Raw genomic sequence first — 25,993 nt, 5'->3', positions numbered from 1 at the left:
TTATTATTATTATTATTATTTATTCTCAAAGGCATTTATTATTATTATTATTATTATTATTATTATTATTATTATTATTATTATTATTATTAATTCTTATTATTATTATTACTTATTATTATTATTACTTATTATTATTATTCTATCAGAAAGTGCCTCTGCTATCTCCTCTCAGTCTCCTCTTCTCCAGGTTAAACACCCCCAGGTGCTTCAACCGTTCCTCATCAGGCTTGGTTTCCAGAACCTTTGATCATCCGGGTCTCCCTCCTCCGCCCAATGAAAACTAAGAATGTCTCAGAAATTAGCATAAAAGACATATGATCCGGCGCTCCAATCAGCACCAGGTATCAGATGGAAGGGCGGGCAAAGCGGAACAACCGCTCATTTCGAAGCCTCGGAGGGAAAGATGGGAGGCGCCTTATTGGCTTTTACAAGTTGATTGACAGGACGCAGAGCCAATGAAGGATTGCGCGTAGCGTCAGTCGCCAATAGACATCCAACTTATAGCTCTCTCTCTCTCTCCCGGGCGCCTCTCTCCACGTTGTCATAGCGACGGGCGGCCGAGCGGGAAGCGCGCAAGCTTCTCGCGCATGCGCAGCGCCGCAAAGCGTGACGCCGCCTCGCAGCGGCCTCGGCTTGGATTCCTCTCGCCCGGAGAAAGAGCGAGAAGAGCACACGGGCGCATGCGCAGAAGCAGAGCCTGGCTTCCTCTCCGCCCACCCTCGGGAGGGACGGGCGGAAGTGACGTTAACGGAAGTCAGACGCCGGCTCCTGATATTGACTGAGGCAGAAGAAGGTGAGAGCGGAGGAGGAGGGAAGAGGTAAATTTATTTATTATTATTTTGGGGGGGGGATATGGGTCAAAAGTCAGAGGAGGGGAGTGGTGAGGGGAAATGAATATTCATGACTTAATGTTTACCAAATTATATGTGTTTTTTTTTATTTGCTTTTATGAACTTATATTTTTCCCCCCTTTGGTTTTATGAACTTATATGTTTTATTTTTTATTTTATTTTATTTGCTTTTATGAACTTATATGTTTTATTTTATTATTTAGTTTTCTTTGGTTTTATGAATGCTTTATTGGTTGCAAACTGCATAACAGAAATAATCAATAAATGTTAAAGACAAAATAAAGATAAGCATCCTTAAGCGATACTTGGTTTGTACATCATTTTGGAATTAAGTATAACATGACCTCCCATCTTCCCATTATGTTCCCGAATTGAATTCCTTTACTGCACACTTATCTCTCTTTTCCCCCTCCGTGTTATTTAACTTGCTTTAAATCTTGTAAGATGATCCTATTTGCACACAGAGGTTCAGTCAAAACCTGCCAACGGATTGATAATCTTTTACATCTTTAACGTCTCGTAACCTTGCTGATAGTCTCACCAGTTCAGCGTACTCTCTTAATTTATTTTGCCAGTCTGATTTGTATGGAGTATCCTCTCCCTTCCAACCTTTTACGATTAGAATTCTGGCAGCAACTGTAGCATACATAAAGACTCTCCTGAGCTTTTTTGGAATTATATGTTATATATGTTTTTATGGTGATATATGGATTTAATTAAGGGACGCTGGTGGTGCTGTGGTCTAAACCACTGAGCCTCTTAGGCTTGCCGATCAGAAGTTCGGCGGTTCGAATCCCCACGACAGGGTGAGCTCCCGTTGCTCGGTCCCTGCTCTTGCCCACCTAGCAGTTCGAAAGCACGTCAAAGTGCAAGTAGATAAATAGGTACTGCTCCGGTGGGAAGGTAAACGGCGTTTCCTTTCGCTGCTCTGGTTCACCAGAAGCGGCTTAGTCATGCTGGCCACATGACCTGCAAAAACTGTCTGAGGACAAACATCGGCTCCCTCGGCCTGTAAAGCAAGATGAGCGACGCAACCCCAGAGTCGTCCGCGACTGGACCTAATGGTCAGGGGTCCCTTTACCTTTCTGTGGATTTAATTGAAGCACCAAATGCGGCCTGCTGTGATGACGTTTGTGACTTATTTGTATTAAGGTTCCTAAACCGATCTTATTAAAAGCAGTGCCATGAGGACTGGGATCTTAAGTCCTTTCAAAAGTCCTCCAGGAGTGGCTCCGTGGTGGCAGAGCAGCCAGAAAGGCCCCTGGCTTAGTCCCTGGCAGATTATCCAAAGAGGGCTGGGAGAGGCCCTGCCGCTCTCAAACCCTGGAGGAGCAGCTGCCAGATAGTGTAGGCAGCGCTGACCCAGATGCATAAATGGTCCGACTCAGGAGGAGGCAAGCTTCTCATTTATTTCCTGGCAGTTAGTAAAAATTGCCGGGTGGGGACCTGTGTTAGTGGGGAATGTAATTATGAGCAAGTTTTTGCTCCTTGCTTGCAATGCTTTGCCACCCAACGAAGCTGACTAAGTTTCAGGGTGGGCAGAAAGAAGGACTTCGTCTCATGGCATGTAGTTAAAGTTGGAATCTGCTCCCACTGCAGACAGTGATGGCCACCCACTTGGATGGCTTCCAAAGAGGACAGGACAAACTCTTAATTTCAATCTGAATTAGCCTGATCCTCTATTCCCTTTTCCCTTTCCTCTTCTATGAAGAAACCCCACATTTAAATTCTTCCCTGGTCTCCTTGCTGGCCCTAGTAGGACCAACTTGGCCAATTAGCCCTGGAGGTCATTTGATGTTTACTGACTGCGTTTTCTTTTCTTTTGTTTTTCCCAAAACGACCCCTGAATTTTTGAATTTCAATGATATTGATGCTGCATTTTATGTTGTATTTTATGCTGTTCTTAAGTCCCATTTCAATCATTGTTTAAATTTGCTGTTAGCCGCCCTGAGCCCAGTTTTTAAACCGGGAAGGGTGGGGTATAAATAAAAAAATATTATTATAATTATTATTATTAAGAGGGTGAGGCTGCCAAGTCCTCTGCTGTCCCCTCCCTAGTCAGAAGCCAGCATCCCTCCGAAGGCCGGATGCCAGGAGAACCTGCGAGGTTTGCGTTTCTCTTGCCAAACTGTGACTGGGCCAATCTCCCTTGGCAGGTGTCGTCCCTTCCGGCCGCATCTTGATCAGCAAGAAGAGCGACTGGAGCTTATCCCTGAGACACGTACGAGTCGGTCATGCTGAGGAGCTTCGCCCGGCTGGCTAAGGGGCTGGCTCGCTGGGGGGGCCCCAGATGTGGTCCCCCAGGAGCAGAAGCAGCGTCTCGAGGAGTCTTGCCTTCTTCCCAGATGCCGTTGTGGAAAGCCGCAGTGAGTATTGGATCATAGAGCTGTAGATTCAGAAGGGATCCCAAGGGTCATTCAGTCCAACCCTCTGCAGTCACAGCGTACATGAGGTGGACGTTCTTTGTGGTTCTGGGACAGTGATGTTTCAAGCCATCATCTAAACGAGATCCACCAAATGAGGTCAAATTTGGGATTATTTCGATGACGGCTTAAAGCTTGACCTTTTGCCTGTGCTTTTGGGCACAGAGACGGCTGCCCAGTTGTCTGATTTGCTGTGTTTTTATTGGTTTTCTTTTAAATCTGATTTTTATGATTTTATTGATACTACTCCCCTACCCTGCAATGTCACCTAACATCCTTCTCTGGTTCTGAGGAGAAGCACTTTTTATCTGTCACAAACATACCACCCTTTATGCTCTTGTCACACAACCTGACTGTGCTAATAGCACTGTGGTGGTAGCAGGATAGGTGCTTGGACTCGCTCAGTGCAGATTTCAACAGCTCAGGGCTGTGTACACAACCTACTCTTAAAGCTCGCATCTTCCCTTGACAACATATTAGGGACTGTAATTTGCCCATCGCAGAATTACCATTTCCTGCCCCATCAACAAACTGCAGTTTCCTGCGTTGTTTGGGGCAAGTCAGGTGCTTTGAACGTATGGTGTGTATTCAGACACGGTATCAGTTTTGAGCACCAGCGAGACCAGTTTCACAGAAAACAGAAGTTAATTAGGGGAGCTGAAGTTTTGCCAGTTCTTTCATAGCTTTCATGTTCCCTGACTTTTGGGAGTGTTAAATGGGGCTGACAGGAATCCAGCAACATCTGGAGAGCCAAAGATTCCCCACCCCTGTGGTAAATAAAGAGATTGCGCTCTCGTGCAAGATGGGTGCTGTATCTAGTGCAAAGCCCATGTCGCATTATTGAGCATGGATGTGACTATAAGAGTAATTTAAAGGTAAAGGTAAAAGGACCCCTGACCATTAGGTCCAGTCGTGACTGACTCTGGGGTTGCGGCGCTCATCTCGCTTTATTGGCCGAGGGAGCCGGCGTACAGCTTCCAGGTCATGTGGCCAGCATGACTAAGCCACTTCTGGCGAACCAGAGCAGCGCACGGAAATGCCATTTACCTTCCCGCCGGAGTGGTACCTATTTATCTACTTGCACTTTGACGTGCTTTCAAACTGCTAGGTAGGCAGGAGCAGGGACTGAGCAATGGGAGCTCACCCCGTCGCGGGGATTCAAACCGCCGACCTTCTGATCGGCAAGTCCTAGGCTCTTTGGTTTAACCCACAGCTAAAAACATTATTGTTTAGACCGGGGTTTCCCAAACTTGGGTCTCCAGCTGTTTTGGGGCTACTATTCCCATCATCCCTGGCCGCTGGTCCTGCTAGCTAGGGATGATGGGAGCTGTAGTCCAGCAACAGCTGGAGACCCAAGTTTGAGAAACCCTGGTTTAGACAAGTCTATTCAAATGCTTATAATGTTGAGGCAATTTAAATCTGTTTTAGTATTTTAATTTTTGCGTCTTTTTAGAGTATGGCTGTTATTTTTTTCTTCTTGATTTTCTTGTTTTATCTTTGAGGTATTTTTTTTACAATCAAGTGGAGTATAATTTTTACAAAATAAATAATTACCACTGAAACTGGCTCGGAGCCAGCTGAGGCAGAGTGCCATCTAAGCTGTCTACCCATTACGTCAGAAAGCAGAAAGCAGCCTCCAGCTTTTGGTAGTGATTCACACCCACACACCCAGGTCTATCCCACCCATACAGCAATCATGTAACACCTGGGTAGACAAACTAAGGTCTGGAGGCCGGATCCGGCCCAATCGCCTTCTAAATCCCGCCTACAGACGGTCCAGGAATCAGCGTGTTTTTACATGAGTAGAATGTGTCCTTTTATTTAAAATGCATCTCTGGGTTATTTGTGGGGCATAAGAATTTGTTCTCCCCCCCCCCTCAAAAAATATATATAGTCCGGCCCCCCACAAGGTCTGAGGGACAGTGGACCGGCCCCCTGCTGAAAAAGTTTGCTGACCCCTGATGGAACATCATGATTTTACTGTGTACTATTATATTCCAATTATGTAATGTTACTTTATGTGATTTAAGTTACTCCAATTTAAAGTTATGTTTTAGGTGTGTGTTCTTCGTTGTATACTTTGTTGCTGTAAACCGCCTTGTGAATAGTAATACAGAAAGGTGGTAGACAAATTAAAAATGAAATTAAATCAGCTGTCAAATCATTTCCATCTGCCCCCCTACTTTCCATGACTTTCCTAGGGTTAGACTCATGAGGTGTATGTACGTTCATACATATACATTCATGTGTGTGTGTGTGTGTGTGTGTGTGTGTGTGTGTGTGTGAATTCAAAGGAGGACTTGAACAGGAAATCATGGGGTGAAAAACTTTGATAAATGTTTTGGTGTTGTTGTTGTTGTTGTTGCTTTCTCATGCTTAGGTGACCCCCCCTTTTGGCCTCTGCCCACGCCCCGCCCCCCGAACTTGGGCCCTGGAAGATTCAAAGAGTTTGAATGCATCCCTCAAGCTGAAAGTGGTTCCCTACCCCTAGACTTAATGCATTCAGCAGCTGGTGATAGTGTCAGGGCAAAAACTGGAGCTGGGCCTATGCCTAGGAGCTTTGAAGGGTGGGAGAGCAGAGCAGGATGGGAAGAAAGCTGTGTGAGTCACTGGTGGAAAATTCAGTAAGTCGCAGGTGATGTGTTTGCTGTGCTATAACCTGGATCCTTATCCCCTCTTTTCTACGCACCTTTAGTTCCCTGGCTTACATACATTCCCTTTCTTTACAGGCACTATTCCATGAGTCTGAGCATGCAAAGGACTATTCCATCCCCAACGCCAGCTGGACTCCAGAGATGGTGAATCAGTTCAACAGGTTCATGGCGATGGCGAAAGACGGAACCTGGAAAAGGCTGCCTTCTTATAGGAATGTTGCAGATCACGTTCCAGGCAAGGACCTCTTTTTCATTCCTTTCTCTCTCTCCTTGCTAAAACCTTTGCCACCAGCCTGTGTTTCATCCAGAATATCAGGGATGGCAAACTGGTAGTCCTCTGCATGTTCTTTGATTCCAACTCCAATTGTTCTCGTTCTGTTCTGCCCAATGTCAGATTTGGGCTTCTAGTATCTCCTTTCCCTTGGGATCACCCTCCTCTTAAATACAATTATACAGGCGCCCACTGAAGACCTTCCGTTTCCAAGAAGCCATTTAAGTACAGTGGTACCTCGGGTTAAGTACTTCATTCGTTCCGGAGGTCTGTTCTTAACCTGAAGCACCACTTTAGCTAATAGGGCCTCCTGCTGCTGCCACGCCGCCAGAGCATGATTTCTGTTCTCATCCTGAAGCAAAGTTCTTAATCCAAGGTACTATTTCTGGGTTAGCGGAATCTGTAACTTTAAAACAACATAAAATACAACATAAAATGCAGCATCAATATCAATAAAATTCAAAAATTCAGGGATCATTTTGGGGGAGGGACCCCAGTCAGTAGACATCAAATGATCACCAGGGCTAACTGGCTAAGTTGGTCCTACTAGGGCCAGCAAGTAACCAGGGAAGAATTTAAATGTGGGGTCCCAGAAAGGGTTTCTTCATGGTAGAGGAAAAGGAAAAGGGGATAGAGGATCAGGCTAATTCAAATTGAAGGCCAGGCAGAATAGATCTGTCTTGCAGGCCCTTGGCTCCTATGATGTAAGTAATGGGCCCCCAATCATTCGGTAAAGGTAAAGGTACCCCTGCCCGTACGGGCCAGTCCTGTCCGACTCTAGGGTTGTGCGCTCATCTCACTTAAGAGGCCGGGAGCCAGCGCTGTCCGAAGACACTTCCGGGTCACATGGCCAGCGTGACGAAGCTGCTCTGGCGAACCGGCACCAGAGCAGCACACGGAAACGCCGTTTACCTTCCCGCTATAAAGCGGTACCTATTTATCTACTTGCACTTAAGGGTGCTTTCGAACTGCTAGGTGGGCAGGAGCTGGGACCGAAAGACGGGAGCTCACCCCACCGCGGGGATTCGAACCACCGACCATGCGATCGGCAAGTCCTAGGCACTGAGGTTTTACCCACAGCGCCACCCGCGTCCCTTTTGAATCATTTTGAGTTAGAGCTTAATAATTATTTCACTATTACTACACTTATTCTTAATTGTAGTTCAGTTCAACAATTACTTTGATGAAATACATATTTTGTTATGTCCAAATGGCTTTAGATACCAGGTAAAGGGATCCCTGACCATTAGGTCCAGTCGTGGACGACTCTGGGGTTGCGGCGCTCATCTCGCTTTATTGACTGAGGGAGCCGGCGTACAGCTTCCGGGTCATGTGGCCAGCAGGACTAAGCCGCTTCTGGCGAACCAGAGCAGCGCACAGAAACGCCATTTACCTTCCCGCCGGAGCAGTACCTATTTATCTACTTGCACTTTGACGTGCTTTCGAACTGCTAGGTTGGCAGGAGCTGGACTGAGCAATGGGAGCTCACCCCGTCGCGGGGATTCGAACCGCCGACCTTCTGATCGGCAAGTCCTAGTCTCTGTGGTTTAACCCACAGTGCCACCCGTGTCACTTAGATACCTATTAGGTGCATAAATTACCATATAGCGTACATTCAACACAAAAAACAGCGACCATTTGTTGTTGACATAGGATAGCTGGACGTATAAAGGGCCCCATTGCCTTCAGGAGCTTAGGACCTCATCAAACCTAAATGCGGCCCTTCCTAGGTGTTCTGTCCCTGCCCCACATGCCAGCCCTCTCGCTCCTCCAGAAGTGACTGGTAGATTATCCATGGACCCCTCTGGTTCAGCGGTGCTGTTACTGCATGCAGGTGCGTCCATAATAAGACCATGCTCATTCACGACTTGATGCTGCTCCCACAGTAAGGATGAGGCAAGGGAATGAGCTAAAGGACAGAGCCAGCCGTCTCTTCCTCAGGAACCTCGACGAGGAAGGCGTGGGCTTTGAATACGCGATGTTTCTCAACCCATCGGAGAAAAGGATGGTGTCCATGTTCCAGCTTGGTCCCTACCTCGAGGGGCCTCCAGGGTAAGGACTGAACCAGAAGCGTGAACCGTTTTCTAAACCATGGGCCCTTGGAGGTGTTTGAGTGAGTTTGGGGGGCACCATCCACCTGGCCATTTTTCCGTGCCCTTCCCTGGATCAGCGCTCCCAGTAGAGAAATTGCACATGTATACGCCTGACTTTTCCAAGGGATGTGGGTAAAAGCAGGATCCAGTGTACCGTATTTTTCGCTCTATAGGACGCACCTTGTTTTAGAGGGGGAGAACAAGAAAAAAAATTTCTCACCCTCTCTGCTCAGCGCCCCTTCAGCGAAGCGGCAGGAGAAACGGAGCCCCTTCCATTTCTCCTCCTGCTTCGCTGAAGTGGCGCTGCGCAGCTCTCCCTCTCTGCTGAAGCCAGCAGAGTCTTGCTCTCCCGGCTTCAGCTAAAGGAACGAGGTCCCGCTGCGCTCCGGAGGCTTCAGGTTTCTTTCGCTGAAGCCAGGAGAATCTATCCCTGAAGCCTGGAGAGCGAGAGGGATCGGTGCGCACCGACCCCTCTCGCTCTCCAGGCTTCAGCGAAAGCAACGCGTAGCCTCCGGAGCGCGGAGGGAGCACTCCCTCTGTGCTTTGGAGGCTTCACGTTGCTTTCGCTGAAGCCAAGGAGCCTGCATTCGCTCCATAGGACGCACACACATTTCCCCTTAATTTTTGGAGGGTAAAAAGTGTGTCCTATAGAGCGAAAAATACGGTAATTTGAGCCTGCAACTTCCTCCCCACGGAGGTGCAGATGGAACCCTCATTACACTGCTTTTGGCAAATTCTGAAGACCCACCTCTCAAACCTGGCCTTTGACACCTGAGAGGTGTGTTTTCAGGGACCACCACCCTATTCCTTTTTTATTTTTTTATTTCCAAAACCAAAAAGAAAAGAAAAGAAATAAAAATTACAAACATCAAATTCAGGGACCTCGTGTCTCCCTGAATCCACGCTCTCCTGCCTCCATAGCCATGCGTGGAAGTCATCTTTGCACATCATCTTCTTTGTTTCCACAAAGTTTGTGTGGTTTTTATTTTTTAAATTAACTTTTGGTTTTTACAGGTTTGTACACGGCGGCTGCATCGCCACCATCCTGGACAGCGTCCTTGGCACATGTGCCATCTTCGTCGCTGGCAGGGTGTTGACCGCAAACCTCACCATAAACTACAAGAGGTGAGCAAACCTGCCTTTGTAAAACTAAGAACTTAGGAAATTGGCGCATGATCGGCATAGGTCATGGGTTTGATTTTAAGCACTCTGCAAATCTTTCAACACATTTGGCAAAGCAAGAGTCCATTCAGTAATAAGAATTCTTTTTTAAAAAAATATAATTTTTATTAGTATTTTTAACATGTCATTTTCAACAGTAATTAAATATACTTTTACATCTTATTCAAATTTTTGACTTCCATCAATCCTGTCTGAAAATTTTCCAATCTAATCTCTCAGTATGCATTTCTTATTTTCCCTATTACATTTCAAACTCATAACCAATATCTCTATATTTTTATACTTTGTAACACTTCTTGTATTTCTCCTTACAAAACTTCTTGTAATCCTACTAGCGTAATTTGTTGATTACAGTTGCTCTTCAAATAGTTCGTATATTTCTTCCAATCTTCTGTGAATCTCTGGTCCCGCAGGTTTCGAATCCTTCCTGTCATTTTGTCCAATTCTGCATAGTCCATTAATTTCGTCTGCCATTCTTCTTTCGTCGGAATTTCTTCTTGTTTCCATTTCTGGGCTAATAATACTCTTGCCGCAGTTGTTGCATATAAAAACAATTTAGCCATTCAGTAATAAGAATTCAGGACATTTGAATAGAACACATACTCTCCTAGGTTCTTATTTAAATTTCTCCAAGGGTCTGTCTGGTTTAAAGTTGACTCCGCTACAAAACATGCTAGCAACAGTACAGAAGTCAGCCTATGCTATTCTGAAGTTTTTCTATTCTGAAGGTGGCCGGCTGGTAATTCCAGCCCTAAAAGTCTAACAAGGGGGAGTAGTAGCTCAAATGCAGTATGGTATTGAGATCTGGGGGATAAATCACAACAACCGAGAGGTCCAGAGGGTGGCAACACGAGAGCGGGGCCTTCTCTGCAGTGGCTCCCCTTCTGCGGGATGCTCCCCCCAGGGAAGTTCACCTGGTGCCTTCATTATACACCTTTCGGCACCAGGCAAAAACGTTCCTTTTTAACCAGGCCTTTGGTTGATTTGATTGACACCCTATGCCCTTTTAAAATGTGGGGGGTTTGGGGGAGAGGGGTTATTGGGTTGTTGCTTTTATTTTGATTATGTATTTTGAGGTTTTATATTTTGATTTTGTTCTGTGAACTGCCCTGAGGCCTCTGGGTATAGTTTGGTATATAATTTCAATAAATAATAATAACAACCTGAAAGACCTGGAAGTCTGCCAGAATAAGTTCCTAAGGTGTCTACTGGCAGTACCTCCAGGTACCCCTTTCCTTAGGACAGAGACAGGCATGGTGTCTGTAAAAGCTAGGATGGAGATGGCTGCTCTTTCGTACTATAAAAGGGTCCTGGATATGCCAGAGGACTGTTTGCTTAGATTCTGCCTGGAGAAACAGTGGAAGAAGGGTGGTTGGGCCAGGCTAGTACAAGACATGCTGGCCTCAAAAAACCTGACCACAGACGTTTTTGTATTCCCTGGAGTTAAAAGACTGCTCAGGGATTGGATCTATAAGCAGGATAACGGGCAGGACTTATCTTTAATCTGTATCTCAAAATTCCCCCGTTGGTACCATTTGCTGAAATCTAACCGCACCAGAGCCCAATATTTGCAGACACTTACCTTTGCCTCCCTGAGAACTGCTTTTACAGCTCTCCGCTTTCAAACAATGCCCACGTCAGTCTTAGATGGAAGATACAGGGAAGTTCCAAGGCATTAAGTTTCTGTATTTGTGGTGCAGGTGAAGTAAAAGTTCTTCCCCATTACATACCCCATTGCCAGCTCCATCAAAACCCTAAGGATTTGTTTGAACAGATGTTGGCACCGCTACAGGGACAGAACCCTGGATTGAAAATACTGTACGTTGACTATTATCTGACTGCGCGTGTCACATATAAAACAGACTTATTTGCAAAAGCCGCTAAAAGTATTTGTGCTAGTCGCATAAAAGACAGTGCTGTAGACTGTGCAGAGGACTCATTAATTGGATTTATTGTAAATGGTTGGTTATTTCTGGATCTTCCTTAATAGGTTTTATTGGAGTTTCTCATTTTGTAACTGGATCTGTAATGGCATTTAGTCAAACACAATAAATGACTGATTGATTAAAAGTTGAGAGGTTTTTTTAAAATCCCAGTCTGTTTTGGCTGTGGATTTGAATTTTAATAGATATGTAATGGTTTTTTATGTGTTTTTATTGCTGTTTTATTGTTGTTAACCATTTTGGGATAAAATGACATCTCCCCCCATTAGTCCTATCCCGCTGGGCTCCGTAGTCTTGGTGGAGAGCAAGCTGGACCGGATAGAAGGCCGGAAAGTGTTTGTCACTGGGCATGTGCAGAGTGTCGATGGGCAGACGGTTCACACAGAGGCCACAGGTAATGGCCTGGTTCTTGCTATCGTTTGCTGCTGACATTGGTGCTACGTCAAAGCTTTCACACAGCATTTTATTTTATTTTATTTTTATTTATTTATTATTAATGTTGCAATACATATATGAAATCTTTACATAATAATACATATACAGTATATTCGTAAATTCACATTTTCACATTTCATTAGGTACCAGCATTTATCCATTTCTTATTTCTTGCCCTGTGGTCTTCCCTCCACCCATGCGTGACTTCCTTGTTATTATTTTGTAACTTTATTATTGAGGTTGTATTCTTGTATCTTAATAATTAAACATTCGGTCTTATATATCTGCTTAGCTTAGCTTAGCTTAACTTTGTGAAATCAGTCTATACAGATCAATAAATCCTTGTTGGAGCATCTTTTGGTCATGTATTCTTCTACACATTTCCATTCCTGTTTGAGATTTTGATTAGATTGCATTCTAATTGTTGCCGTCATTTTTGCTAATTCAGTCATTTTTTTAAAAAAAATGTTGCCAATCTTTTCATGTTGGTACTCGCACAGCATTTTATTTTATCCCCCCCCCCTCCTGTTTCTGTTTTAGCTCTCTTCATCCAGTTCCAGTTAAAGGACTCCATCCAGCAGCAAGCCTCTTCCAAATAGCCCGCCAGAGGAAGTCCAGTCTTTTCCCACGAAAGCTGGTCATCTTGAACAGGTTCAGTCCAATGCCTAGCCTTAAGCACTTGAGCCTGGGGGGACCGACCTCTGCAAAAGCGTTTTGGCTCCCTCCTGAACCGACTCTGCGCACTTTCGCAAGCGTGCATTTCCTCTTCCCACGTTTGACTGCAAAGTGCGTCCTGTCTTCTTGGCCAGTATCTCCTCAACGTATCCCTAGGGCTGTTCCTGCTACACAGAGCTCTCAGAGCTGAACCGTGGCAGCTCTTTCATATACCGTTCTCCGCAATGCAGTATTAAACTTTGAAGCAGTGTTTTCCAGCCTTTGCCTAGCTAAGCTCGCCTGCTATCAACAATGGGTTTCCACTTCCTCTCTTGTTCACCTGTCTGCCAACAACCCTCCTCAGTTTGTCCAGAAAACACACCACCTCTTTCAGGAAGGAACCTTGCCTCTCTACCTTTTGGGGAAATCATCATCCTCAAACCTTTTGTTGGCATCACATACAACATCCAAACAAATCAATAAGGAATTACCACTTCCCCAGTGGCACAAAACATTTGCTGAAAGAAAGGAGGCAGAGCAGTCTATCGTCACATCTCTTGGTCTCCAGGGAGATCAGATGTCTGCAGCGTATTTCGACCACAAAAAACCAAATAGAGATATTTAGCCGCTAACTTGGTGAGCTCCTGATCATTCCCCAGTAATAGAAAATGTATGACCTCCGACTCTGGTTTCCATTTGGGGATACAGAGTTGATCTAGAAATTGCTGGCAGAGATCAGCATATGGTTTACAGTTGAGAAGCATATGTGTGAGGGTTTCCACCAGGTGGTCTTCACATGAGCAAGTTCTTTCTCCTTCCACCCTGCCTGAGAACCTTCCTTTTGGGGAAATGCTACAATCCTAGAAACTGGTTCCTGGGAAATCTGGATCTTTTCTACATTCAAGGCGGCTGTTTCTTCCGGAGAAAACGATTTACGCCAAACAGTGTTGTCATTGCTACTTAAGCAGACTCTTGCCACTTCTAGGGCACATAGGGTTGTTGTTTTTTGTATGTAGGGCAAGTTAATATATATATATTATATAATAAGCAGAGTAATATATTTGCAGGGAGGGGGGGATGTGTGTGCCTAACTTAACTCATAGCACCATGGAAAGTATTTTCTGTAAAACAGCTTATCCAGCAAGCTTAGGGCAACCTCTCACTATGCCTTCCGTAGCAGACGTTGCCTTTATTCAAACCCCCTCTGATCAGCTCCACTTGTACCCATGTGCTGTTCTGGTCACTTAGCAGGCGGTATTGGTGGGAAAACCTGGCCAGATATGTCCCGTTTTTGAACCGGAGTAAGCAGAGGTATTCTCTGGAGTCCAGACATGTAGGGTGGTATCCCACCATTAGCCCTACCCAAGGTAGGCCCATTGAACTCAATGGATGTGGCCAACACAGGTATATTAATTTCAGTGGGCCTGCTCTGAGTAAAACTTGGTTGAGTGCAATCCATGCTTACCTTTACATCAGAGGTGTTGGCGCCCTACAAGAAGAGGATCATTGCCTGCTATTCTCTCCCTCTCTCTCACACATACACACACACAGAGATAGATAATCTTAGCTGGTGGAAAGCAAACACTCTTCATACAAATCAAGGCCCAATACAAATCATAAAAATCTGTAGTGTCAACACACCCATCTTTCATAATAGCATTTTACTGGAAATTGCTGGGTCGTACATGCCGTGTGTGTTTTCGTGTAGTGCCGTGTTTTCCCAAAGAGGCATATTCTCTGCCCTACCCTTTTAGTTCCACGAATACTCAAACTGAACGGATGGCTTCCAGAAATCACAGCAACTGTGCACTGTGCACTTTTTATGCGTCTGGGCTGAGCGTCACGCATACAAACCCTCGGCCGGTCTTCAGCTGGTGAACACATGTTCAGAGCTTCCCTTTGAGCCTGTTGATACAAACAAAAAGTGCCTATAAAGCTTCCATGTAAGCTGATATTTCATATCGAAGCTTCTTCCTCTTAGGTTTTTGAGGGGTGCAGCCAAGGGAACTCTTCTATTGGCCTTCTAATAAGGCAGGTGTGGGGAGCCTGTGCCCCCCCCCCCAGTTATTGCTGAACTCCCACCATCCCTAGCTGTTGGCTATATTTGCTGGGGCTGATGGAAGTTGTGGTTCAGCAACATCTGTAGGACCAAAGCTTCCCCACTCCTGATATAAAGGGGACCTGTGCTGCTTCTCCCAATCCCTCCCTCCCAATAAACCTTAAGAGCTTGTGCAGATCAAATATATTTAAGCTCCCGCCAGGGTGTTTGGTGGGGCCTGGTTCTTCCATAGCAGTCTAGCAGTAGTGGAAATTCACGAGTGTTTGTTTACCATTTAAGTATGCAATAAGGGTCAGTTTGCCGTCAGACGGGGCCTTTCAGGTGTCATTGCACTTCACCTCTCATGATGGGAGCTGGAGTCCACCGCCATCTGGAGGGCCTCATGTTGGCTGCCCCTGACTCGCAAGACGTTCTTAGAAAGGAATTTGCCTCCCACATGGGGAGAGATCCTCTTGAGGCCCTTCTCTGTCCTTGGAAGTCCACCCTTGTCTCTCCCCTGCTGCCCGCAGCCAACCGCGTAGGAAAACGGTGGTGTAGCAAATGCTAGTGCTACTCAGCTGTGCGGTCTGTCAAGCTCAATTAAAAATAAAAGGGGGGCAGATTCATCCATAACTACTTGACTATCTGTTAACTATTCTGGCACTTTGCTGAGTGTTCTGGAAAACAGTGTTTGCCAAAATAAAAGAATAAAAAGCTTTGATTGGTTTGTCTGTGTGTTTCTCAGAAGGAAAATTTCCCTTGCTTGCTCTCAGTCTGCCAAAGACATTGGGTCAACTGTCTTTCAATCAGTCCAGCAGTCCATCTTAACAGAGTTCCCAATGTTAAGAAATCACCACCAGCTTAGTGGAAATATGCCGTTTCTTTCAATATTTATTGGGTTTCTCTCTCAACTCAGAGCTTCTAGATTGGCTTACAAGTTGTTGGAGTGGGGGAATTATGTGGCAATGCTAGTCTTTGCATTTTCAGGAGATGCAGTTTCCAGTAGAGGCAAGTTAGATCAAAGCAAAAGTCAGAGAACAGCAGGACCCTGGACAGGTCCCAAGAGGATCCAACTGGTCCATGCTTTCTCTGCAGAGGGCCAATGAAATCCTAATATGGGCTGATGAGATCTGGGTAGGCTCTGCTTCCCTGGAGGAATTGGCCTGGTTGGTTTAGGGAAGACATTTATGGGATGGAGATGCCACACCAAGAAGCTTGAGCTCCCCTGGTCTAAAGCAACCTTACCCAGTTTGGGTGGCCTTTCCCATTGGCTCCCCGCTGGTAGTCTTACGAAAACAAGGGAGCTATCCAAAGGACTCACCACATGGTATTATCATTTGCAATCTATTGTGTCAATTGCAGGCAGGACAGGAAGGGAGGAGAAGCATGAATTTAGCCTAGCCTATGCACTCAAGAGGGATGCGGGTGGCGCTGTGGGTTAAACCACAGAGCCTAGGGCTTGCCAATCAGAAGGTCGGCGGTTCGAATCCCCGCGACGGGGTGAGCTCCCGTTGCTCGGTCCCTGCTCCTGCCAACCTAGCAGTTCGAAAGCACGTCAAAGTGCAAGTAGATAAATAGGTACTGCTCCGGCGGGAAGGTAAACGGTGTTTCCATGCGCTGCTCTAGTTCGCCAGAAGCGACTTAGTCCTGCTGGCCACATGACCCAGAAGCTGTACACCGGCTCCCTCGGCCAGTAAAGCGAGATGAGCTCCGCAACCCCAGAGTCGGTCACGACTGGACCAAATGGTCACGACTGGACCAAATTCCCTGGTATCGATGTCAGGCTCACTGGTCGGTAGTTACCTGGGTCTCCCCCCCCCCCTTTGAAGATGGAGACAACATTTGCCTGCCTCCAGGCTGCAGGGACCTCACGTGTTCTCCAAGAATTGTCAAAGATAATAGACAAAGGCTCTGAGATTACATCCGCAAGCTCCTTTAGTACCCTTGGATGCAGCTCATCAGGCCTTGGAGATTTGAATTCATTTAAATTAGCCAGGTGTTCCCTTACCACCTCTTTTCCTTTCCTGGACTGCTGCTCCCTTTCCCCCCATCATTTAGTCTGTTATCTCCAGGTTCCGCCTTCTCTCTGTCACCCAACAGCATTTCTCTGTGTTTCCCACACAGAGGACCTACCACTTGCTTGTTCTTCCTCTTGCTTCGAACATAGCTGGATAAACCTTTGTTGTTACTTTTAACCTCTCTTGCAAGCCTGAGCTCATTCTGAGCTTTGGCCTGCCAGACCTTCTCTCTGCAAGTGTTGGCTACTCATCTTCCTTTGTGATTTCTCCTTTCTTCCATTTCTTATACTTTGTGGCTTAGGGCCCGCATATTTACGGGACCGCCTCTCCTGGTATGCCCCACAGAGGACCTTAAGGTCCATGCATAATCATAGTTTAGAGGTCCCGGGCCCTAAGGAAGTCAGACTATCCTCCACCAGGGCCAGGGCCTTCTCAGTGGTGGCTCCGACCTGGTGGAATGCTCTGTCCCATGAGACCAGGGCCCTGGAGGATTTAACTTCCTTCCACAGGGCCTGTGAGACAGAGCTATTCCGCCTAGCCTTCAATTTGAATTAGCCTGATCTTTTATTCCCCTTCCTTCCTTCCTTCCTTCCCTCCCCCTCCCCTTTTTATGAAGATTCCCCGCTCTGGGATCCCACAGCTAATTCTCCCCTGGTCTCCTCACTGGCCCAAATAGGACTAATTTAGCCAGCTAGCCCTGGTGATCATCTAAATGTTTATTGGATGGATTTTCCCTGTAAATTGATGTTTGAATTCTAAATTTATTGTTATTCACGTTTTATACTGTATTTTATGCTGTTTTTTGTTGCATCAATAAGTGTTTGTTGTTAGCTGCCCTGAGCCCGGTTTTCTGAACCAGGAAGGGTGGGGTATAAATAAAAAAATTATTATTATTTATTATTATACAATATCTTCTTAAATCTCAGCTCATCTGTGAGCTCCTTATGCAGCCGCACCAGTTTATTTAGATGCCTCCCACTTTTCTTCCTCGTTGGAATTGTCTGCATGTATGCCTTCAATATTTCACCTCTAAGAAACTCCCATCTTACCATGTTGTTTAAACAATATTTCTACAATATAGTGCAATATAATAATAGTGCAATATAAATTAAGAAAGGTGAAGATTTGTGATAATTACGGAAAATTATCAGACATGTTGATGGAAGTCTAAAAGAAAAAAAGATATGTGATGAGTTTTTGATGTTTAATGATGTTATAAATTTGTCTTTATTGGAAAATTAATAAAAATCATATATATAAAAAAAGAAACTCGCGTCCATCTTGGGCTTCCTTCTCTTTGGGTATTTCTGACCATGGGATCTCACCCAGTAGTTCTTTCAGCTTGTTGAAATCAGTCTAATTCTTGAAGTCCAGAGTGCATGTCCGAATACACTCAGTTTTCCCTTACCTCTGAATTGTGAAACCCAGGAGGACATGATCACTTTCTCCCAAGGTTCCCATTACTTCCACTTTGCTAATCAGTTGCTCCCTGTTGGTGAGGACCAGTTCCAAGACAGATGAACCCCTTGTTGCTTCTTCCACTTTCTGGGAAATAAAGGATGAAGAAACAGGGGTCAAGGAGGCTTAGATAAGCCCTGCTTTCTGTGAGTAAATGGTTGGCTGTGTTTGAAAAAAGCATGAATTAAATCGCATGGTTGTTAAATCCTCACTCATGCTAAGCCTCATTTACAAAATGACTTGAATGAATCCCCACATTCCTCCTCCCTTTAATTCTTGCTTGCTTGCAAAAAGGACATGAGTAAGACTGTGCTGTAGACACTGGCGCTAGACTCTTATCTCCAAGTTTGGACTAATTACACCATTGACCCTTTGGATAATGAGATCTTAAGCGAGCTGCTCATTCCGTCTGGGTCATCCTCTTCTCACAAACTGGAACATTGCAGTGCAAAATGGAACAAAAAGAGCCACTCTTACCATTATTATTTTGTTGTTTCCAAAGTTAGTCATACTCAGAGCAGATCCAAGAAAATTAATGGATGTGACTAACTTAGGTCTCTCTTTTCTTCAGTAAGTAGAACTGAACCATTCGTATTATTCTTATGTGTAACAAATGTACAAAAGGTTATTTAAATGCAACTAAATGCAGTGCTTTTTTTCTTTAAAAATGTTTAGGGGTACTCTCATTTTGACTCAAGAAAATCACCATTTTATAGTTCAAATCGGGGGAAATATACAGTAAATGGACAAAAGTACAAAGATTCACAAAATGTTTTGGGGTATGCGTCCCCCTGCGTCGTCCCCCCCCCCGAAAAAAAGGACTGACTAAATGCACAATTATGTGAATGAAATGGTCTAAGTGGACATTGGCTTTTGGTCCTGCCTGCTGTCAACATGTGGCCCCCAGAAGGATATGGACTAAAAAAAGCTTCCCTGCTCCTATATGATAAGATGCTTATAGAATCATAGAATTGTAGAGTTGGAAGGGACCCTGAGGGGCATCTAGTCTAACCCTCCTGCAAGGCAGGAGTCACAGCTGAAGAATCCCTGATAGATGGCCACTAAACCTCTGCTTTAAACCCTCCAGCGCAGGAGAGTCCACTTCCTTCTAAGGAAGTCTGTTCCAACGTCAATCAGCTCTTACCATCAGGAAGTTATTCCTAATGTTTAGTCAGAACCCCAGTTCTTGTAACCTGAATCCATTGGTTCGTGTCCTGTCTTCCAGAGCAGCAGAAAACAACTTTGCTCCAGCGGACAGCCCTTCAGATATTTGAAGATGGCTATTTTGTCTCCTCTCCGTCTCCTCTTTACCCTAATATTCAAAGGCAACACGATGACCAAGTATAACAATACGATGTCACTATAAACTCTTTGTATAATCTATACAAAACATTGAACAATATGAAATATATGAAATATGCACTCTCTGCAAAGCCAAATGAACAGAAATCTCCTAAATCTCTGAAAGTCACAAAATATGCACTCTTGATGGATTCTCTTGAAAATATAGAAACAAATAAGCACAAGTCTTATAGGTCTCTGAAAGTCTTTGTAGACTATGCAAGTCTCTGAGAGAAGCAAAGGGTCAGATTCTTATCTGGTGAAAACAAGTCGTTAAAGCTTTGTTTTATGACGTCCAACACTGCCAAAGTGGTCCGCAAACAGAGGTAGTGAACAGTGATTCTGGATATACCCACTTTATGTACATAATTTTATGACCACTGCTCTATAGCAATTGTTGTTATACAATTCCATTCACCATATAGATGGGTTTATGAAGCATTTCTGTATCCTTCTGCTGTGCTGAAGAAGAATTCCATGAAACAGTGGTTATATCGGAGACCTATAAGACTTATGTTTATTTGGTTCTATGTTTTCAAGAGAATCCATCAAGAGTGCATATTTTGTGACTTTCAGAGATTTAGAAGATGTGGCCAGCATGACTAAGCTGCTTCTGGCAAACTGGAGCAGTGCACAGAAACACTGTTTACCTTCCCACCGGAGCGGTACCTATTTATCTACTTGCACTTTGAAGTGCTTTTGAACTGCTAGGTGGGCAGGAGCAGGGAACGAGCAACGGGAGCTCACCCCGTCGCGGGGATTCGAACCGCCGACCTTCCGATCGGCAAGCCCTAGGCTCTGTGGTTTAACCCACATTGCCACCCATATACACAGTATTTGTTGTTGTTTAGTCGTTTAGTCGTGTCCAACTCTTCGTGACCCCCTGGACCAGAGCATCCCAGGCCCTCCTGTCTTCCATTGCCACCCTCACGCTGGTTTCTTCGAGAACACTATCCAACCATCTCATCCTCTGTTGTCCCATTCTCCTTGTGCCCTCCATCTTTCCCAACATCAGGGTCTTTCCCAGGGAGTCTTCTCTTCTCATGAGGTGGCCAAAGTATTGGAGCCTCAGCTTCAGGATCTGTCCTTCCAGTGAGCACTCAGGGCTGATTTCCTTCAGAATGGATACGTTTGATCTTCTTGCAGTCCATGGGACTCTCAAGAGTCTCCTCCAGCACCAGAATTCAAAAGCATCCATTCTTCGGCTATCAGCCTTCTTGATGGTCCAGCTCTCACTTCCATACATCCCTACTGGGAAAACCATAGCTTTAACGATACGGACCTTTGTCGGCAAGATGATGTCTCTGCTTTTTACAGAGCACACACACACACAAATGTAAGTAAATGCTGTGATTCCTGCATTGCCAGGGGTTAGACTAGATGACCCTCAGAGTCCCTTCCAACTCTGATTCTAAAAGCAACTTGGAGACCCTTGGGTGACATGCAACTAACAAGTTTAATAAATGAATAAAATAGTCATTGCCTTTTCTTATCTCTGCAGATACAGCTACTCTGAGACCACTAACTAACCAGGGAAGGTGTGGTTCTGTCGGCTGCTAGAGTTGTCATGTAGCAAATGATACTAATTCAGGATAAGAGAGGGAGGGGAAAACACTAAGGTAAAGGCCCAGGAAATGAGTTAAACAACCCATTTGGAGGAGGCGACGGTATAACGGGGCTGAGATGAGCTGGGCTAGAGATGAATCAAACCATCATCAAAGAAGGGTGTTGCCTTCCACAGGTGCAATTAAGAACCGTATAAAAAGGGAGAGTGCCAGAGTATTCTCCACCCTGATTCTCCAAATCCGGCAAGCAGTTGCCTTCTCTGACTTAGGTGAGTTGGTATCTTATGGTGTTTTATAACTCGTAGGATGGGAGTAGGGGTATTCCAGGAGGTGGCTGGGGATAAGTCTAGAAGGAGCCTTGTTTTTTGGGGGGCGGGACGGATGTTATCAAGGTTGAAGAAATGAAAGGGAAGATGATCAGGAGGAGGGATCCCATTTTCCATGAAGGACAGAAGAAGCTGAAAGTTGGAAGGGGAAATAAATTCACATGGGGAAATAGTGCAGTGATTTATGAAGTTATGAATGGTATGCAGTGAGAGACACTCCTGGGATCATCCATTTAAAGCTTACTGGGAGGAGGTTCGGGACGCAGGTGGCGCTGTGGGTTAAACCACAGAGCCTAGGACTTGCTGATCAGAAGGTCGGCGGTTCGAATCCCCGCGACGGGGTGAACTCCCGTTGCTCAGTCCCTGCTCCTGCCCACCTAGCAGCTTGAAAGCACGTCAAAGTGCAAGTAGATAAATAGGTACCGCTCCTGTGGGAAGGTAAATGGCGTTTCTGTGCGCAGCTCTGGTTCGCCAGAAGCGGCTTAGTCATGCTGGCCACATGACCCGGAAGCTGTACACCGGCTCCCTTGGCCAGTAAAGCGAGATGAGCGCCGCAACCCCAGAGTTGTCCGCGACTGGACCTAACGGTCAGGGGTCCCTTTACCCGTTACCTAGGAGGAGGTTCATGACTTGGAATGAACATTTGGAATTCAGAAAATGTTACAAGGGCTTAGAAGGATTTAAAACAGATTAATGGAACTGGAGGGTTCCTTGATGACTGTTAGTCACGATAGCCAAACAGAGCATTTTCATCGACCAAGGCAGCCTGCCTCTGAATATTAAATGCTGGGCACAATCATCAACAAGCAATGTCATGTGCTTAACAAAATGTTACAAATAGCCCAGATGAGGTGACATCAAGGCTTTCATTGATTAACACCTCTAAATTAAATACAGTCGTACCTTGGTTTTTGAACAGAATGCGTTCTGGAAGTGCATTTGACTTCCGAAATGTTCGGAAACCAAGTTGCGGCTTCCGATTGGCTTCCGGTTGCACAGGCACACTGGAAACAATAGCAGAAGGTTCAGAGCTTCCCAAAAAACATTCAGAAACCGGAACACTCACATCTGGGTTTTGATTGTTCGGGAGCCATTAAGTGTGAGTACCAAGGAGTTTGACAACCAAGGTCCAACTGTCTGTGTTGTATTTCCTTTTGATTGTTCTAAACATGACAGCCATCTATTTCGCTGAGTGACCGCATATTCTCACATTATTTCTTCTCTCGCATTTATCCACATCTTTCAAAACATTATCAGCTACTGCCACAACCCTCAGTATTTTATTTTATTGGTAAACTGGAATGTCCTGAATGCTTTCAGTGATTGCCTGAAACCTTACATCTGCAGAACCTTCTAGAAGATGGCCTCCCTTCTGGACAGCATCCATGACATCAGCAGGGTCTTTTACAAGCACGCCTTGCGTCACGGGGATGAATTCACCTTGAGCCGTAGGGAGATGAGGAGGGTGATCCAGGAGGAGTTTTCTGAGATCATCAAGGTGAGATGGAACTGATGATTATGTGCCCCTGTAGCTTGTGTCTTCGTGGTGTCACACCCTCTTTCAGCGTGGTGTAGTGGTTAAGAGCGGTAGACTCGTAATCTGGTGAACCGGGTTTGCGTCTCCGCTCCTCCACCTGCAGCTGCTGGGTGACCTTGGGCCAGTCACACTTCTCTGAAGTCTCTCAGCCCCACTCACCTCACAGAGTGTTTGTTGTGGGGGAGGAAGGGAAAGGAGAATGTTAGCCGCTTTGAGACTCCTTCGGGTAGTGATAAAGCGGGATATAAATCCAAACTCTTCTTCTTTTTCTTCTCTTCTTCCTTGGGTTTGGAAGATGTGAGATCTCTTAGTTGGAGGGCAGATACCTGAGTGCACATGTGTATAAATGCATGTGGTGTAGTGGTTAAGAGCAGTGGATTTGTAATCTGGTGAACCGGGTTCGCATCTCTGCTCCTCCACATGCAGTTGCTGGGTGACCTGGGCTAGTCACACTTCTTTGAAGTCTCTCAGCCTCACTCACCTCCCAGAGTGTTTGTTGTGGGGGAGGAAGAGAAAGGAGAATGTTAGCCACTTTGAGACTCCTTAGGGTAGTGATAAAGCGGGATATAAATCCAAACTCTTCTTCTTCTCTTCTAAATGCATGAGCATAAACACTAAGGCATCATGACATGTGAAGTTTGCTGTTTTACATTCCATAGGTAGAGAGGTTCCTTTTGAACACTCTTATAGCTTGGTTACACTCTTCCTAGAAGATGTTTACCCCCCAAGAAAGTCTAGAGGGGATTTGGAACAGAGCAAACTAGGTGATTGTTAAAGGAACAGGAATAGTTGAGATATGGGGATCCCTAAAGGTAAAGGTAAAGGTAAAGGGACCCTGACCATTAGGTCCAGTCGTGGCCGACTCTGGGGTTGCGGCACTCATCTCGCTTTACTGGCCAAGGGAGCCGGCATACAACTTCCGGGTCATGTGGCCAGCATGACAAAGCCGCTTCTGGCGAACCAGAGCAGCGCTTGGAAATGCCGTTTACCTTCCCGCCGGAACGGTACCTATTTATCTACTTGCACTCTGACATGGTTTCAAACTGCTACATTGGCAGGAGCAGGGACCGAGCAACGGAAGCTCACTCCGTCACAGGGATTCGAACCGCCGACCTTCTGATCGGCAAGCCCAAGGCTCTGTGGTATAACCCACATAGCAAAGATCTGATGGTGTAGCTGATGTTGTGATGAGACTGCCTACTCTCCACGCCTGACGTTGGGTGTCCCAGCCCACGCTGACTTTGTATGTGTGAATAAAAGGTCTACTTGTGCAGAAATAAATGTGCACTCTTCCTTCCCATATGTAAACATGCTCCCCCCTTAGGGGCGTAGCGTGGGTTGTCAGCACCCGGGGCAAGGCAAGTAATTTGCGCCCCCTAACCCGTGGATTTGCGCCCCCTAACCCGTGGATTTGCGCACCCTAACCCTAACCCCCAGATGTTGCGCCCGGTGCGGCCGCCCCCCCTGCACCCCCCACGCTACGCCACTGCCCCCCCCCCACACAATGGCTTTGAAAAGTAAAAAAAAATGCCATTAGCACCACGAAGAATAATTTAGAAGACAAGGGAGAAAAGCAGACTGGTGTGTTTTGGAGTACTGAGTTTGCAGAAATGGTTACAAAACTAACCTCAAACCTAAAAACCGAGCGTGCTAAGTCCTTTTCTCCCCACTTTTCAGAACCCTTGTGATCCCCAGACCCTGGAGCTGGTCTTCCAACAGCTGGAGCACAACAAAGAAGGCTTGGTTGACTTCAATGGGTACCTGCGTCTCCTCTCCAACATGGCCAAGGCCTGCCTCTATCACAGGGAGCCCAGAGGAGACGTCAGAGGAGATCTTTGCAAAGGAGAACTTCAGAGGAATGAAACCATCCCCCGCCAGCTCCGCAATGTGGAATGGAAAGGAAGTGATGATTATGAGATTGGAGATTCTGACCGGAGGGGCCCTCATCCATTTGATGGTTCCAGGAGAAGAGAAGAGAGGAGAGACAGCCTTCTACGTGAGTCTGTGACACAAATAGATGAGAGAAGCTGCTATAGACGTGATCTTGAGTCGGAAAGTGATTCTGAGAGTTCATCAAGCAGTTCTTCAAGTAGTTCATCAAGCAGTTCATCAAGTGAATATCTGGAAAAGGAAGATGTGGAGAGTCGCCGACAATCGGACCAACAAGACCTGCAAAGGGATGAAGCTGGTGGCCGAGATTTTGTGAAGAGGGACAACCTTGAGAGATGTCATCCTTCTCGTAGGTCTCAACTACGGGAAGGTGATGAAAGGGAGGAAGGTTCCACACAAAGAGGAGACGATCGGAGGCAATGTCGGCCACAAGAGTGCTATGTGGAGGATGAGGAGGAGAACTTGAGGAGACCACGGCAGCGTGGACCCCGAGAAGGTGAGAGGAGGAGGACACAGCCACGAAGAGAAGATGATGAAGAAGAGAGCAAGGAGGATCGTGAAATGAAAACCCTGCAAAGAGATGGAGGAAGGCGAAGGTTTCTGATAGTGGAAGCACTGAGAGATGATGTTAAGAGGAAGGAGCCGCTGGAAAAAGGGCTTGAAGGTAGAAGGTCCCAACAAGTATACTGTGCTGATTCCAGGGAAAGTGAGAGGAGAAGGTCTCAGTCCTCTGAGCCAGCACTGTGTGACAAGGCTCAGAGAAATCAACGATATTATGTACATGAACACCTGGAAAATGAGAGTGACAGGAGAAGGTGTCAAGCCTGCAGGCCAGGAGTACGTGAGGATAATCAAAAGAAGGAGCAGAATCCAGATCTTGAAGGTTTCAAAAGAGGAGAAGAGAGAAGGAGGTCTCTACGGCGTGAAGTTGCTTCCCGAGAAGCTATTCAACAGACGCAGCCATGTTATCCTGAGACCCCAGAAAGGGACGCTGAGCGGAGAAGATCTCATGTTTGTAAACAAGGACCTTGTGAAAATATTCAGAAGAAGGAGCAGCGCTGTGAGACTGGATCCTTCGAAAGGGGTGCTGAGAAGAGGAGGTCTTTGCGATGCAAACCAGGAGTCCGTGAGGACAGCCTGGAGAACCGACAGCACGGTGAGTATGAGGCCTTCGAAAGGGAAGCTGAGAGGAGGAGGTCTCTTCGAGGTAAACCATGTGCAGATAGCCTGAAGGAGCACTGTGAGGTTGGGCGCTTTGAAAGAGGTGCTGAGAGGAAGAGGTCTGTACGGCGTGAAGTGGCGAGCAGAGAG

At 45.9% G+C, this 25,993-nt stretch overlaps 2 protein-coding genes across 3 annotated transcripts in view; both read left to right on the top strand.

Moving 5' to 3' along the window:
• The window catches only part of RORC (RAR related orphan receptor C), a 204,518-nt gene that overhangs the window by 33,958 nt on the left and 144,567 nt on the right, over positions 1-25,993 (top strand). The gene's annotated exons all lie outside the window — the stretch shown is intronic.
• Positions 713-15,119, top strand: THEM4 (thioesterase superfamily member 4). 2 transcript variants are annotated; one of them, XM_081173857.1, is made up of 7 exons: positions 713-821; positions 3,011-3,220; positions 6,007-6,166; positions 8,089-8,254; positions 9,310-9,420; positions 11,690-11,814; positions 12,396-15,119. In XM_081173857.1, the coding sequence occupies exons 2-7, from the start codon at positions 3,089-3,091 to the stop codon at positions 12,452-12,454; spliced, it is 753 nt and encodes a 250-aa protein (XP_081029983.1). In that variant the 5' UTR covers positions 713-821; positions 3,011-3,088; the 3' UTR covers positions 12,455-15,119. The 2 variants fall into 2 exon arrangements, with proteins under 2 accessions (XP_081029983.1, XP_081029984.1); XM_081173858.1 differs by having other exon boundaries at positions 743-796.

The sequence above is a fragment of the Podarcis bocagei genome, assembly GCF_964188305.1.
Source record: "Podarcis bocagei genome assembly, chromosome: 16".
In the NCBI taxonomy this organism is placed as follows: domain Eukaryota; kingdom Metazoa; phylum Chordata; class Lepidosauria; order Squamata; family Lacertidae; genus Podarcis; species Podarcis bocagei.
Note: the sequence above shows the minus strand (reverse complement) of the source record. Positions and strands in the feature narration are given on the sequence as shown.

Bases quoted from the DNA above. Each gene is read 5' to 3' on its own strand.
- THEM4 (XM_081173857.1), top strand. From the start codon at position 3,089: ATGCTGAGGAGCTTCGCCCGGCTGGCTAAGGGGCTGGCTCGCTGGGGG. The intron at 6,167-8,088 runs GCAAGGACCTCT...CTGCTCCCACAG, and splicing joins TGTTGCAGATCACGTTCCAG to TAAGGATGAGGCAAGGGAAT. The intron at 11,815-12,395 runs GTAATGGCCTGG...TTTCTGTTTTAG, and splicing joins GGTTCACACAGAGGCCACAG to CTCTCTTCATCCAGTTCCAG.